The sequence below is a fragment of the Gopherus flavomarginatus genome, chromosome 5 (genome assembly GCF_025201925.1).
Source record: "Gopherus flavomarginatus isolate rGopFla2 chromosome 5, rGopFla2.mat.asm, whole genome shotgun sequence".
NCBI lineage: Eukaryota > Metazoa > Chordata > Testudines > Testudinidae > Gopherus > Gopherus flavomarginatus.
The window spans coordinates 8,284,313-8,298,491 of record NC_066621.1 but is presented as its reverse complement, the minus strand read 5'-3'; the positions used below and the strand labels follow the sequence as shown (position 1 = coordinate 8,298,491).

General features: G+C 39.9%; 2 protein-coding genes across 6 annotated transcripts in view; both read right to left on the bottom strand.

Annotated features, from left to right (window-relative positions):
- NRAS (NRAS proto-oncogene, GTPase) overlaps nucleotides 1–14,179 on the bottom strand; it is a 90,383-nt gene that overhangs the window by 58,377 nt on the left and 17,827 nt on the right. The window lies entirely within an intron of this gene.
- Nucleotides 1–14,179, bottom strand: part of CSDE1 (cold shock domain containing E1) — a 49,878-nt gene that overhangs the window by 24,714 nt on the left and 10,985 nt on the right. For 4 of the 5 annotated variants that reach the window (XM_050954291.1, XM_050954295.1, XM_050954294.1 and 1 more), the window contains 11 exons: nucleotides 13,375–13,573; nucleotides 12,385–12,494; nucleotides 11,919–12,011; nucleotides 11,189–11,286; nucleotides 9,647–9,728; nucleotides 8,366–8,494; nucleotides 8,128–8,253; nucleotides 6,794–7,006; nucleotides 4,169–4,309; nucleotides 3,184–3,342; nucleotides 2,391–2,498 (listed from right to left, as the gene is read on the bottom strand). In XM_050954291.1, the coding sequence (XP_050810248.1) occupies nucleotides 2,391–2,498; nucleotides 3,184–3,342; nucleotides 4,169–4,309; nucleotides 6,794–7,006; nucleotides 8,128–8,253; nucleotides 8,366–8,494; nucleotides 9,647–9,728; nucleotides 11,189–11,286; nucleotides 11,919–12,011; nucleotides 12,385–12,494; nucleotides 13,375–13,573 (1,458 nt within the window). The remainder of the gene's footprint in view (nucleotides 1–2,390; nucleotides 2,499–3,183; nucleotides 3,343–4,168; nucleotides 4,310–6,793; nucleotides 7,007–8,127; nucleotides 8,254–8,365; nucleotides 8,495–9,646; nucleotides 9,729–11,188; nucleotides 11,287–11,918; nucleotides 12,012–12,384; nucleotides 12,495–13,374; nucleotides 13,574–14,179) is intronic. The other variant, XM_050954293.1, reaches the window with a different exon arrangement.

The following is a 14,179-nucleotide window of genomic DNA, read 5'->3' as shown; positions in this document are numbered from 1 at the left end:
TAATACTCCCATTTCTTTTTCTTCTTTAACTATGGCTAAAGAATCAGATTTTCCTTTGCAAGGTCCAAAGATGCTTGGCTTTTAGCAGTTCTCACTTTCCCCCTATATTTTAAGGCCTTCAAGAGGTAGCGTTCCTTGCTGATCCATCCATTCTGCTTTCTCACAGTAACTTGTTTCAGATGCTTTTTCCATCCAGTTTGATCTGCAATCCATCCCTATGAACTTCTCCTTGCTTGGGATATTTTTAAGTTGCAGAAACTAAATTTGAAGCCTCCTTCAACATTCAGATTCTTGAGTTTTTCAAAATCAACTCCACTTCTCTAATTCTCTTAATTTTTTAAGTTTGCCCTTTCAAAATCAAAGACCCTAGTTGGAGACCTATTCCTGTTTATCTGTCCATTTAAACTAAATTAATGCATGATCACTCGAACCAAGTTTGTCCTCTACAACCAGTTCTGAGGTCCTCAAGACTTACCAATACTAACCCTAAAATGGTTATGCACAAGCACTATGCCAGTGGAACCTTGGTTACCATTCTCTCAAGTGATTTTGACTCAGTTTCCATTTTATCCATTCCATCACTTCTACATTTCTTTAGTCTACCTCATCATTAACAGTGCTGCTCTACCACCCTTGCCTTTGTCTTTTTCTGAACAGCACATACCCTTCAATACCTATATTTTAGTCTGACTACTATTCCACCCTGTTTCCATTATCCCCATGATATACGGTTTCAATTCCTGCACTAGTAGTTCTAGTTCCTCCGTTTGTTACTCAGGCTCTTTGCACTGGCGTACAGACACCTTTGTTGTTTCTGCTTGGCCTCACTCATATTCCCCGCCCAATTACATAGTCATTTTACTGCCAGTATTGCCTACCTGTTACTGTCATCATATTTCCTGTTATCCATTTGCCCATCCTCTGTTCCTTTCCCCATTACTGTATCATCTGAGTTTATTTTCCTTCCTCTCAATATTAGCATCTCCCAATCATCTATCCTGAACTCCTAGTTTAAATCTGTTCTGCCAACTTCCATCCCAGAAGTCCATCCCATAAGAACAGTCCTCTGTCCAGAAATGCTTCCCAGTGGTCAAACATTCCCAAACTCTCCCTATACCACCACTGCCTGAGCCATCTATTGATCCTCAATCTTGTCCCGCCTTCACACACTTCCTCTAGGGACAGACAGAACCCCAGTGAGAACAGGCCTTCAGAAGACTGAAGTCATTGTCTGGCACTTTTTGACCATATAGCCTGCCTCAGAGATAAAATCCCACACATTCAGCCCTTAAGACTGGACTTGGGCTCAGGAGAAGAAATTACTGGGCCACGATCTGATGGCAGTCACATAATCGTCCATTAACTTGGTTGCATCGAATTAGTAATAACCCTGTCAAGCCTTTAGACACCTGGAATAAAGCTACACAGTGTAGCCACTGACACTAAGTGCTACGGACCTTTGCTGTTTAAGTGAATTCTTGATGACTGCTCTTCAAACATTTGCCCATTACACTTATATCTACTTCAACAGGTTCCCTTTGGACTTCCCTTACTCCATTTGAAGCAGCAGGTGAGCAGTAAGCAGCTATTGCTAAAGGCAGGCTAACCATGTAGCATGCTGTATCAATTCTCTTACCCACATACAAGGCATAATTTCCCTATAGTTCACCTTTCTGTCCTACAGTTGTCTCCATGCTCAAGAAGCTCGAGTGTCACAATGTCCATTTCAGTTTAGGTCTTGTGGGAAGGAAGGGGGTTATCAGCTTGAACAAACAATATCTTCGTAGTATGCCATCCAAAGACCACGCACTCTCTGTACCTGGGATTCCTTCCAGATCTTCATTGGTCCCTGCCTTTTATACTACCACTCACAGTAAGAATAGATTCCCACACACCATGAACAAGCATTCTCCCTCTCCTTCAAATCCACTTTGCATAAAGTCGTCTTTCATCCATCTCCTCTTGGACAGTCCTCACAGGAAAACATGTAGACAATTGTCCCATGCATATTAGACTGTTCCTGAAGAGCTTGTACTAATTCAATCTCTTACCATTTGAGCACCCTTTACATGTATGATGCCATGTAAGTACTAGTAAAGCAATGTATAACTCTTAGATGAAGCACACCTCAAGAGCTTCAGAAATTTCTGTATAACTGGCAGGGGAGGGTGGGGGGGAAGGCTATTCACCAGGCCTGGTTGAAGAAGTGTTCTGAATACCAAAATGAGAAAGGGAATGCATTACAGAAGAGTAAAGAGGAAAACAGTTCACACATTACTCTTCACTCCTTTCTGAACTAGTCTGACTGCAATAGCTAGGAAAAGCAAAAAAGATCACACACTGTAGCTCACAGCAAGATCATATATATTTTGGGAACTTAGTTATATTGCCTTATCTCCTATCTGAGGGTTAGTAGATCCTTCCACATCCTTTGCTTGATAAGGAACAGTCAGTTTCTCTCCACAATCATCATACGCGATTATTCCCTCTTCAGGTTCCTAAAGAAAAATAGCAAGACCCATTATGAAGCAGAGACTAATGGCAGATGCATGCTTTAAGTTTGAGTCAATACAAATGCAATTTATGTAATATGTTTTACAAGATAGCTGTCCAATAGTTGGTACAGGCAATAACCAAATGGCAGACATAATTCAGAACCTGAAAATAGCATAAAATTTGGGACTATTCCTATGAGTTAAACACTGTTTACCTATACAATGTTTCTGAAATGGGTGTGTGCCACTATTTCAAATATGCATTTAGCTGAAACTTAAGTAGTAAGCACTGTCACTTTTGATGGTGCAATTTTAAATACTTGGAGGCATGGATATACCTACTCTACTGCTAGGCTATGTTTTGGCAAATTCACGCATCTTGGCAAACCACTACCAACAGAGGAGAAGTTTCCCACAAGGCTCTTAAGACAGACAATTATCCCCACACAAAACTGGAACAATTTTTTTCAGCTACTACATCTCTTCTGAGAGCCAGAAGTTGCACTTCTATTATTCTGCTTCAGACAAATACCATACCAGCTGTTTGGCTGATTTTTACTGTTAGCCATGCAGTAGTCACTCAAACAGGCAAATATTTCCAGAAATTAAGTAAAATACATTTTGTAAGTATCTTCAGTTCAAGGCAGAAAACTAAATAGCTAATGCACACCTAGAGAAACAGCATTACCTTCTCTTTGCTTTTATTTGGGCTAGTGGCTTTGGCAGGAGTGGCTTCTTTTTCTATAGTGCCCACAAAGCGGTGATCTGACTGGGTGTGGAATGAAACTGTGCCCTTAGGAAGCTTCTTAATCCTTATAGCATGATTTCTTTGGGCAGACAGCATATCCTGGAAAACAAGACCCACAGTACTTCAAAATGAACACAATACACCTCCACCCAGATATAATGCGGTCCTTGGGAGAAAAAAAAAATCTCACCATGTTATAGGTGAGACTGCGTTATATTAAACTTGCTTTGCACATCTCCCCCTTCCTTGTTCCCTGACCAACCCCTCTAGAGACCCCCATCCCTAATCACCCCCAGGACCCCACCCCCTACCCAACCCCCCCTGTCCTCTGACTGCTCCGACCCCTATCCACCCCCCTGCCCCGCCCGGCGCTCACCAGCAGCAGAGCAGCCTGGCCTCAGTCCATTCCACTCTGCCGACTCCGCTTCCCACCACCGGTGAGTGCAGGGAGGTTGGGGAAAGGACACCCCCTGTACTCATCTGCAGCAGGAAGTAGAGCGCTGCGGCTGGGAGATGGCAGAGTGGAGTGGGTTGGGGACAAGCTGCTCTGCTTTCTCTGCTAGTAGTGGTGGTGGTGTGTGTAATCCCTTCCCCCGAAGCCCTCTCCCCCAAACGACATGGCTGGGGCTAGAGAAGCCAAGCGGCTGCTCCTGCCCCCCGCCAATCCCCTGGGCCACTCTGGGATTGCGGGGCCCCCAAAAGTGCCCTCCCACATCTCCTGCCCCCTAGATCTTGGGGGGAGCCCCTGACCGCCTCTAAGACCCTCTGCCCCTTATCAAATCCCTCAGCCCCAGCCTGGCCCCATGCCTGTAACATGCTGCTCAGAGCAGCATGTCAGAGCTTTACTGTGTTGTATGAGAACCCGTGTTATATCGGGGTAGAGGTGTACTTGTATTAGTATTTTAAAAGTAGTAATTTTACTCACAGGAACCACAGTAAACTCTACTTCATCTGAAATGTGGAGCTGGTTTCCATCCAGAATTTCACTGAAGTGAAAAAACATGCGGGCATCCCGGTCAACACATTTAATGAAACCAAAGCCATCTCTCATGGCTGCAATCACACCCTGGGGACACACAAAGATACAGGACATCTTGTCAGTTGCTGCAGCCAGTGAAAAGTAATTAGAGTTCTTAGATGTCTGTCTGAACAGAGCTGCACTTGTGGGATGTATAATATCCTTAGTGCATGGCCAGAGCATTACAAGAATGATTGCTGGTACATGCACACGTTCCCTTGTAGATCATAGTACTCAACCCCAGGGACAAGAGGAGATGCAAAACAGGTTCAACCCAGTTTCTTTTGCATCTCAAAGTCTTTGAAAAAAGGGAGATGAGTAAGTATGGATCTTTAAATGCAATCACCTAGAAGAGTTACAGTATGAAGAAGCATCTTTCTCCTTTTCAGAACTGCTGATATAGATCCCATTGTGGGAAACCAGCAGTAACAAGTCTTAGAGGGTGGTCCAAAGGACAAAAGCAATCCCAAATTTCCAAGACATCACCCCAAGGCTCAAAACCTGTTCCTAAGACTCAAGTGAGGAAGGATCAGTAGTCCGTGTAAGAACTTAATAGGATGTGCATGAATCCTCTAATAGTACAACCCTAGTTGTATGCAGATACAGCTACCAAGCGACCCTAACAGAACTCAGGCAAAGTCTGGAACATTTGACTGAAACCAAAGGTTATATTTTCAGCTTTAAAGCATATGCTTCTCTTGTGAAAGATTTATGGCTGCCTAGAAAGATTAGTTTATTTTCTCATTAGCAATCAGTATCTGACCTCATGACTAATGCCTTGATCCCAGCTGCCAGAAATATTTGATCTTGGTGAAGAACCTGCCTGTGACAGGACCTCCGCATGAACTGGCAGAAGAACCGAAGGTTTGATGCTAACAAAACTGAGAAACCAAAGTCGGAGTTTACTATGTAGCTGGGAAGAAGAAAAAAGATATCCCACAAGAGACTAGATCCCCACTGTCTAACATAGTAGGGACTCAAAATACCTTGTTTTTACAAAGGAGAAATTTGAAGACAAACATCAATACCTTTGAGAGACTTCATATTCAACATTGCATTTTCAGCTTAGTTAGACTCCCAAGGTATTTTCTTTGCTTGAGCTGGTCAAACAGTATTTGAACACAAATAATTTAGGTCTTTCTGTATGTGAGTAATCCCTGATTTCTGCCAAATAGTTTGGACTAAGTTCAGATCTTGAATACGTTGTGAATTGTTCATTACAACTATCCACTCTCTGCAATAAACAGCATGCAGCTGGTCACGTGGAATCATTTCTACTCTGTTACTAGAAAAGAGACTAATAAGCCAATGGTGAGTAATCCAGATGGGGGAGAATTTCAGGAAACATGAAACATTTGTGAATACTTTCATGAGTGCCAGTTGCCATCCAGCTACTCAAACAATATGACCAACAAAATAAGAGTGAGTTATTTAGCAGCAAATATTTTTTCTTTAATAAGTCAATTAGTTCCAGGTCTTTGCTGAGTTAAAAGAAGCTGTTTGGGTAGCATTTTAAACATGCATACTGAGAGCAAGCTCCTCCTTGCTCACTTCTATAATATATGGAAAATGCATGTCAGGACTTACAGCAGAAGAAAAGAGCTTTAAGGCAGATCACCTAGAGTTTAGTACATTTTATGGTGTCTGGTTGGATTTGAGATGCTGAATTATATGGTAGCCTAAGCAACTTGCCCAAATTATGCTGAAAAGCAGAGTTAGTTCTTTTTCAACTGTCTATAGGGATGAAAGGCACCCCCCTCAGCACACATTCTTTGGTGTTGTCCACCAGAGTCTGAGCTTCTGAAATTACTAGGGAGCATAAACTGTCCTGCGAAGAAAATGAAGTCTTTTAACCAGTTTTCCATTACACTACACTAAAGGTGTCACATGTGCAGTAAGCCTTAGGAAGAACCTTTTGTAGTACTCGTCAAGTACATCCTGCAACAGCTTTTATCTTAAGCTTCAGGAATCTGTCCCTTGGCAAGTATGCTGTTAAAGACTTTGCATCCAAAACAGCTCTATGAATTCCACTGTCAATTGAAGCAAACATGAAATTTTTTATGCTTAATTCTTAGACTAGAAGTAGAGAGCATGCACAGTTTGAAGAGCTAACAAGTTCTTATGTGGATTTAGAGAGGAACAATTGGAGTTATCAGTTTACAGAGTCTGAACCTCAGGGCGAATGGATTGATTTAAAAGTTAGCAAGCAGGAAGCCTTAATTTAAAATACAGTAGAACTGCAGCATTATGAACGGACTAGTCAACCACACACATCATCATCTGGAAACAAATACATAATCAGGAAGCAGTAGAGGGAAAAAGCAAATACAGTACAGTATCATGTTCAGCGTAAACTACTAATAAAGGGAAATAATTTCTTGAGTAGTTTTCAGTGAAGATGTCAAAAGATGCATTAGAATATATCAACTTAAAGTAAAAAACCTCCAAAACAATCCTGATTAAGCCATCATACCTCTCTCCCCGAGTACATGCCTATGTAGACAGATTAAAAAAAAAAAAAAAGACACTTGCCATTTCTCTAGCTTCAGTAGTAAACTGGAAAGTATTGTGAAGAACTTCAATATTGGTGGCTCGTTCCAATTTGTCACGTCGATCTGTAGAAATGTTGAATCTAACATGGTCACCTTCCAGTAGTGTCACCTTGGATTTTGTATCTTTATCTCCAAAAGGAAGTTCCTTAGGAATCACAAAATCAACTTTGATGCGTCCAGGCAATGGGTCATTCTGGTGGCCATGTGGAAAGGAAGAGAAATTTTTCATGAACCAGCCATTCTTTCCAGACTGTAAACTGAGCCTTGTAAGAATTATTTAGTTGTACTTGAACTGACTATGAACTGATCTTTGAGTTTTCCCAGAAGTATTGGTAGGTTACTATTTAGGACTTCAGACCTCAGATTTACATATGGGAACACTAAGACAGATGTTAAGTGACCTGCCCAGATTTACAGCAATTCAGTGGCCTATGGTGCCTGCCTCCTACATAAAAAACTAATAAGACTTCAGCTGTTGCCCCAAAACAGAATTAATGTTTTCAAGCACTTGTTGAATAGGAATGTCTACCTGCTTCTATATTCAGTCTTCTGACCTGCAGATGGGGTGGTATGTCTAATATAGGAGTCCTTTTAGCTTCAAGATAATAGTAGGAAACAGAGATACTGAGAGTACTTTCTTGAAGAAACAGGGACACAGCAACACAAAAACTGTTCTGAAAGGTGAGGCACCAAGCATACTACATCTATTAAGCTTTTCTCAAACATCAAATCAAACGATGTCTGCATTTAGGACCTTGGATGTTGTCTGGGTTATCACCCACAACAATCCTCAAGGAGAAAAAAAAACAAAAACCCCCAACTCCCAAACTTTTTAACCCAGCAGCAGCAGCAGCGCAGATCTTTCTTCCCTATTGTCTCTATCCTTTTAAAAGGCAGGATTCTTCCCCCATCACAGCCCCTTTCTTTAGTTCACATTTCCACAACAGTTCGTAACGTTCAGATGATAGTTTTTAACGTTCACATAAATATGTGGAGTCACCTTAACACGTGTTCTTCAACTTTCCCCATTGGTAGCAGCCACTGCAGATACATGCAGTGATAATATAGTAACATAACAGCCATAATGTAATAATTTTACTTTGAATAACATTATGGGACTAAGATGCTAGAGTCTTAAGCGGTGCTGTTGGAGAAGCCCTCATTCATACCACTCTACAGCAGTATCTTCATGTTCTAGCATTTGTGCTGAAGTATAAGAGTAGCACTATACAATTTGGACTAAGTGAACACCTGTCTTCTATTTCAGACATGCAAATGTTGGGAAGGAGACCTCTAAGAAATATTTAGGTTTACCTGATTTTTGTTGGGTACTTTCGGGATTACTTTGGTTACAGTCCCATCAAAATGTTCAATGCTGATATCTTCAAAAATAACAGTTCCTTGAGGCAATAGTCTTACATCTGTTGCAACTTCTTTACCCTACGAACAGAAAGTAAATCAAAGCAAAGATGGAAGTGGTATAAGTTACTAGCAGACTCATCTTTTATATATATTTGAATCTTGTCTTCAATTTTACTGGATTTGATCTTACATTTCTGTCTTTGATTGTAAACTCCACATCATCACCAGGCTGTAAGGCTTCTAAGTCACCTTTAAATTCACTATAGTGGAAGAATATCTCCTTTACGACATCGCCCCTTTCAATAAATCCAAAGGCCTCCTAAGGGAACATACAATGTTTAGCAAATAGTCAACTGTCTAAAACACCAAGACAATAGCTTGTACTTTGAACTCTGATAAAAAGCAAAGTTCTCAGATAGAACCAAGCAATGAGAAAAAGCCAAATAAAATGTCATAGACTGTGTGTGCCCCCAGATGATCTACAGTAGGGGTTTCTCAGAACAAATTTTTTGGTGGCCTCAGAGTGCAGCCTTCAACTCTTTCTGGCGGTCGCTCTCATAGTTTTTCTTAACACACTTAAATATGTGCATATACATGTCCAAATCATTGTAATTTATTTATTGCTAGCTAATAAGTCTGTTGTGAAAAGTGATATTAACAAGCATAAAAGTATCATAGATTATTAGTGTTGGAAGGGACCTCAGGAGATCATCTAGTCCAACCCCCTGCTCAAAGCAGGGCCAATCCCCAAATAGCCCCCTCAGGGATTGAACTCGCAACCCTGGGTTTAGCAGACCAATGCTCAAACCACTGAGCTAGCAGACTCTTGTCCCCAGGCTTGACAGGGCTAAATTAAGCCCTGGATGGGAGGGTCGGTGGAGGCAGCGGGGGCTGGGGTAATGGGGGTGGGTGATGGGGGGCAGGCCTGGAGCCCAAAGCCCTGTGGCCAGAGCCTGCCTCCCCTCTGCCCTGCCACCCCAGGGCTGAAGCCTAAAACCTGAACCCCATCATCCCAGAGAAGGTGGGGAACTCACCAACTGCCCGGGCCTCCAACATTGTGCCCCAGGTGTCTCCACAGCAGGAGCAGGGCCCAACCACTGCTGGCAGCCTCAACAGCTAACACCAAAGCAGTGCATCTAGGAGCAAAAGGGCGGGGCTGCTACCTCCCTGCCTCCTCCCATAACAGCCTAGGAGCAGCCCCTGGTGGCCACATTTGAGAAACTCTGACCTACAGCTACTGAACCATTCTTATAAAGATATTTTTGAAACTTAAGACACATAATGGGAAAACACACATTACCAGAGCCATCTTAAAGAAAAGGAATAGTCAAGAAGAGTAATTGTGTTAAACTATTAATGGATCAAGTTCTGTAGCGTTTGTGCGCCCTGTGCCCAATCTTTACTATGTACAGCATAGACATATATTGTTCCTTTCAAACAGCTTTTTAAAAGCTGAGTAAATTCTGCTTACCTTCATGGCACAAACTACTCCTTGACAGCGGGCTTGTTTCTTTTTCAATAGCATAATGTTACGAGCACTTACAGCACCAGTACTAGGAAAAAGGGTAGATTATGATGACAAAGTAGACCTAAGCAGTGCCTCTAAACAATGAGACAAATTTAATAATCATATCAGATTTAATGCAGCCTTCTTATTTGCTATTTGACTGGGCAAGGTAGAGAAAACTAGAACATGTTAACTAGACCTCTTTACCAAATAAAACCTGGAAATTTTAAGTATAGGTCTATTAGCTAATCTTTTCTTGCTTTAAATATACACTCATTTGCAATTTAAGATCTTTGAACTAAAGCAAGAAATGCTAGACTATTATGTTTGAGATTCGATAGAACTTTACAGTACTAACTAAATACTTTATCAAGTTTAAAAGTAATTACATCAGACATATAGCAACTTTGGCCAACACTATAAAAAAAAGACAGTTTCAGGAATTCTGGTGCACAAGTTTTGATTTCTAAATCTTGTGTGCAACCACTAACTATGATAAATTGAAGAATTGATCTGAATTTAACTAGATGAAACAATATACATACAGAGCTAAGTACTACATTTCGGAAGGAAAAAAATCAAATGCAAAACTACAAAATGGGGAATAACTGGCTAGACAGTAGTGTTGCTGAGAAGAATCTGGAAATTATGGGGAGGGGGAAATCAGAGTCCATGTGATACAGTTGCAAAAATGGCTAATATTCTGGCATTTATTAACGTGAGTGTCATAAGTAAGGCACAAGGTAATTATCCCACTCTGCTCAGCACTGGTGAGGCCTCATCTGGAGTAATGTGTCCAGTTCTGGGTGTCACATCAGGATACATGCGGACAGTTTGGAAAGAGTTCAGAGGACAGCAACCAAAGCGATCAAGGTTTAGAGAACCTGACCTATGAGGAAAAGTAAAAAACCAGGCATGGGTAGTTTTGAGAAAACATGACTGAAGGAGGACCTGATAAGTCTTCAGATGTACATTAAGAGCTGATTCAAAAAGGACTGCGATCAGTGTACGTGGAGAACAACTGAAGGTCGGACAAGTAGTAACGGGTTTAATCTAGAGTGAGGAAAATTCAGGTGAGATACAGCTCTACCCCAATATAATGCGACCCAATATAACAAATTCAAATATAACGCAGTAAAGTAGTGCTCGGGGTGGGAGGTACTCTGGCGGATCAAAGCAAGTTCAATATACCGCAGTTTCATCTATAATGCGGTAAGATTTTTTGGCTCCTGAGGACAGTGTTATATAGGGGTAGAGGTGTATTATGAAAAACTAACTATAAGAGTAATTAAGCTCTGTAATATAGCATTCTCCAAGGGAGGTTGTGGAATCCCCATCATTGGAGGTTTTTTAAAAAGAGTTTGAACACACACATCAGGGATCGTCTAGGTTTACTTGGTCTTGCCTCAGTGCATGTGACTTCTCAATGTTGCTTCCAGCCTCGCGTTTCTGAAACGCCAAATTGTTAACTTGGTGCGTAATCAGGAAATAGAAGTATCAACTTACTGTTTATTTGTATCAATTACAAAATTTATTTTATCTCCAGTTTCCAGCTGTACATTTCCATCAACATCCTCAGGGGTGTAAGTCAGGTAAAACACTTCCTGCAAATTAAGGTTCACTAGCATTACTCTATTTGCAAAATGCAGCCTTGCTTTAAACAAGATTAAATGTCAATGTGGCATTAATTTAATAATTATTTTCCATTTCAAGTTACATTTCAACATTTGTGAAAAAGTTGGAAATTGTGAAAACGTTGCATGCGAGAACGTTTTGGTCCCTTGGTGCTCGTGGTTTTGCTGAGTCCATACCCAGCAACTTGAGGAGTTGAAAGGTTTGTACACAGTATTGCCATTACTTTTAAGTTGATTTCCAAAGGGCAAAAGAGTTAAGTCAAAGAAAATAAAGATCTTATGAACAGTTAGTTGTTAATATTAACTGACATTAAATCATAATCACAACTAATAAGAATCTAACTAAGTATTTAGTTCTACATTAAATTCTTTAACAAAGGTATTATGGCAGAATAAGTTGTCAAAAACATATGGAAGTCAACAGAGGTTTCTATATTTGTGGTAATTAGTGTTTGTAGTTCTTAGAAAAAAATTAAGACTGGGTGACAACTGCAGTTTAAACTTTCTACTTCAAAAACAGTGCCAATTTTTAAAATTTTTTTCTGTGTACAGATCACACTGGTTGGTCACTCAAAAGTTTAAGTAAAATACATGAGTTTTACCCCATTACGTTCGTAGCATACACTCCCTGTTGGACTCTGACCCGGGGCAGCTGGAGATTTACTCTCTAAATTGTGAGGAACAGCGCACACAACCTACCAGTCAAAAAAAAAAAAAAATATCCATTGCTAATCATTTCAGGAGCAGCACTGTGCAATACAAACTGAACTTTAATATCCTCTACTACACACTCAGGGATGCACTTTAAATGTAATCCACAAGAGGATGCCATGCTGCAAAGTTTTAAACTCACAGTACTTCTGTTGACTGTAAGAAGTGTTTGGGGTTAAATAAAAGCCCAAACTGAATCTTCATATTTTTGCCAAAGTCAGATAAAAAACACTTTCAATTTAATTGAAAAATTTATGCAACTAAGATTATGCGTGCAAAAATGGGATTTGTCCTTTTGTATTAGAGTAAAACAGATATAAATTTGCACAAAGAAGTTAAGACATCAAAGCAACTAACTTGTCCATTTATTCGCTCTTCAGGTAAAATTTCTGGTTTTATCTTCACCAATTTAACAGCAATAGGTTTTCCAGTTCGGCGGTCAGAAGATACTTCAAATTCAACATCATCTGCAAGAATCAAAAGCACAATAGTAACATAAGATCCTCAAGCGCTATGTTTACATTAAATTTTTTTTTTTTTTTTTTTTTTAAAAAGACAAATAAGCAGAGAACAAGAGGACAAAACAAAAAAAGGGGAGAGAAAGGAGAAATACATGCATAAAGTAATGACATTTATCAGCTCTACACTCTGCTGTCTGACCACCACAAGTGAATTCTCAACTCCTTTAACTACTGTTGGAGGCCATTTTGCTTGTGGAAGTTTCTCCTGATAATATTCAGTTTATTTGCCCTTTTTGCTAGTGATCAAAAGCGCTGTGTTTTAAAGTCTTGCCACTTCCAACCTAATTCTAATACCTTCAGTTGACTGAATACCAAATGACACCAGGTTCCATGATAGATGTGTTGCGAAATTCGGTTTCTAATCTTTACTGCCAGATCAAGCAGAATAGTGGGGGAATAATGTCTCCCTCCTGAAATAAGGTCATCCATCCCTAGTGCAACTCCACTGAAATTAATGGAGTACATCTGGGAATAACATAGCCAATGGACTCAAGAACAGGGGGAAATAGGCCAAAGTGTTTTTTTTTTTTTTTTAAACATATAGTTTCCCTATACCTACCACTTAAATTTGTCCCAGAATGACTCCTTCTCAAAGGTAGCAATAAAACAATCACTGACAAAAGGCAAAAGCCTTAAATTACCCAGAATTTTCTCTTTGGTTTTCCTTTCTACTGGGAGATTCCTGATTCAACTGTCAGTTTAGCCAGTCAGAAGTAACTGTATGTGTCTGTAGGGGTGGTTAGATGTATCAGAACTTTGTGTTACAAGGTATAAGATTGCAATTCTCAATTTAGAATGCAGAAAATCTTATTGGTTGACTGATTACCTCCTACTTTAAGCTCCTGCAGGTTGCCATTATACTGTGAACAGTGGAAGAACAGTCTAGCTTGCCGTTCTGAACACTGAATGAATCCATACGAGGTCAGCAGTTTTTCAATAACCCCAGTTTCACGCAGTGCTGCCGAAGTACCATTAGGGTACCCGTTGTGTCCATTGTTGTGAAGAAGGTTTGGATCAAAGCTCATCTATTAAAGAAATGAAAGGTAAGCTATAACTATTCCAAAACAAAAAGTTTATCTTCCCAACCCCTGAAAATATTACACCAGTGCATGATAAGTATAATAAATATGAAGTGAAGAGCTTGTTGAATGTTATGAAAATGCAACAACTGACCAACAGGCAAACAGAATTTTGGACAATTCATGATAAAACATCTCTAAAGTAATTTAACTTAAGATGATAATAGTCAAATTTAGAAAACTAATAGACTTAACAAAAAACATGCTGTAATCACTACATAAAAATAAAGTTTGCTTATCAAGTCAGATTTCATTCTAATATACCCAGACATATTTTGTCTTTTTTTTTAAATTAAAATACTGTATTAAGATCATCAGTAGAAGAATTCTTACATTCACTGCTTTACATTTGACAGTCTTTAAACTAGAATTAGCATCCAGGTAAAATATAACCTTTCACTGATGAAGCTGGTCATTAAGGAAATTAGGCAATGTTAAGATTCTTCCCACATGGAACTAATAAATATTTAAAAGGCTTTTAAATAGCCAAATTTTATTTGTGTTGTGCATACATTTGGTGACTGTCAAAGTTAAAGTTTTAGATAACCAGTG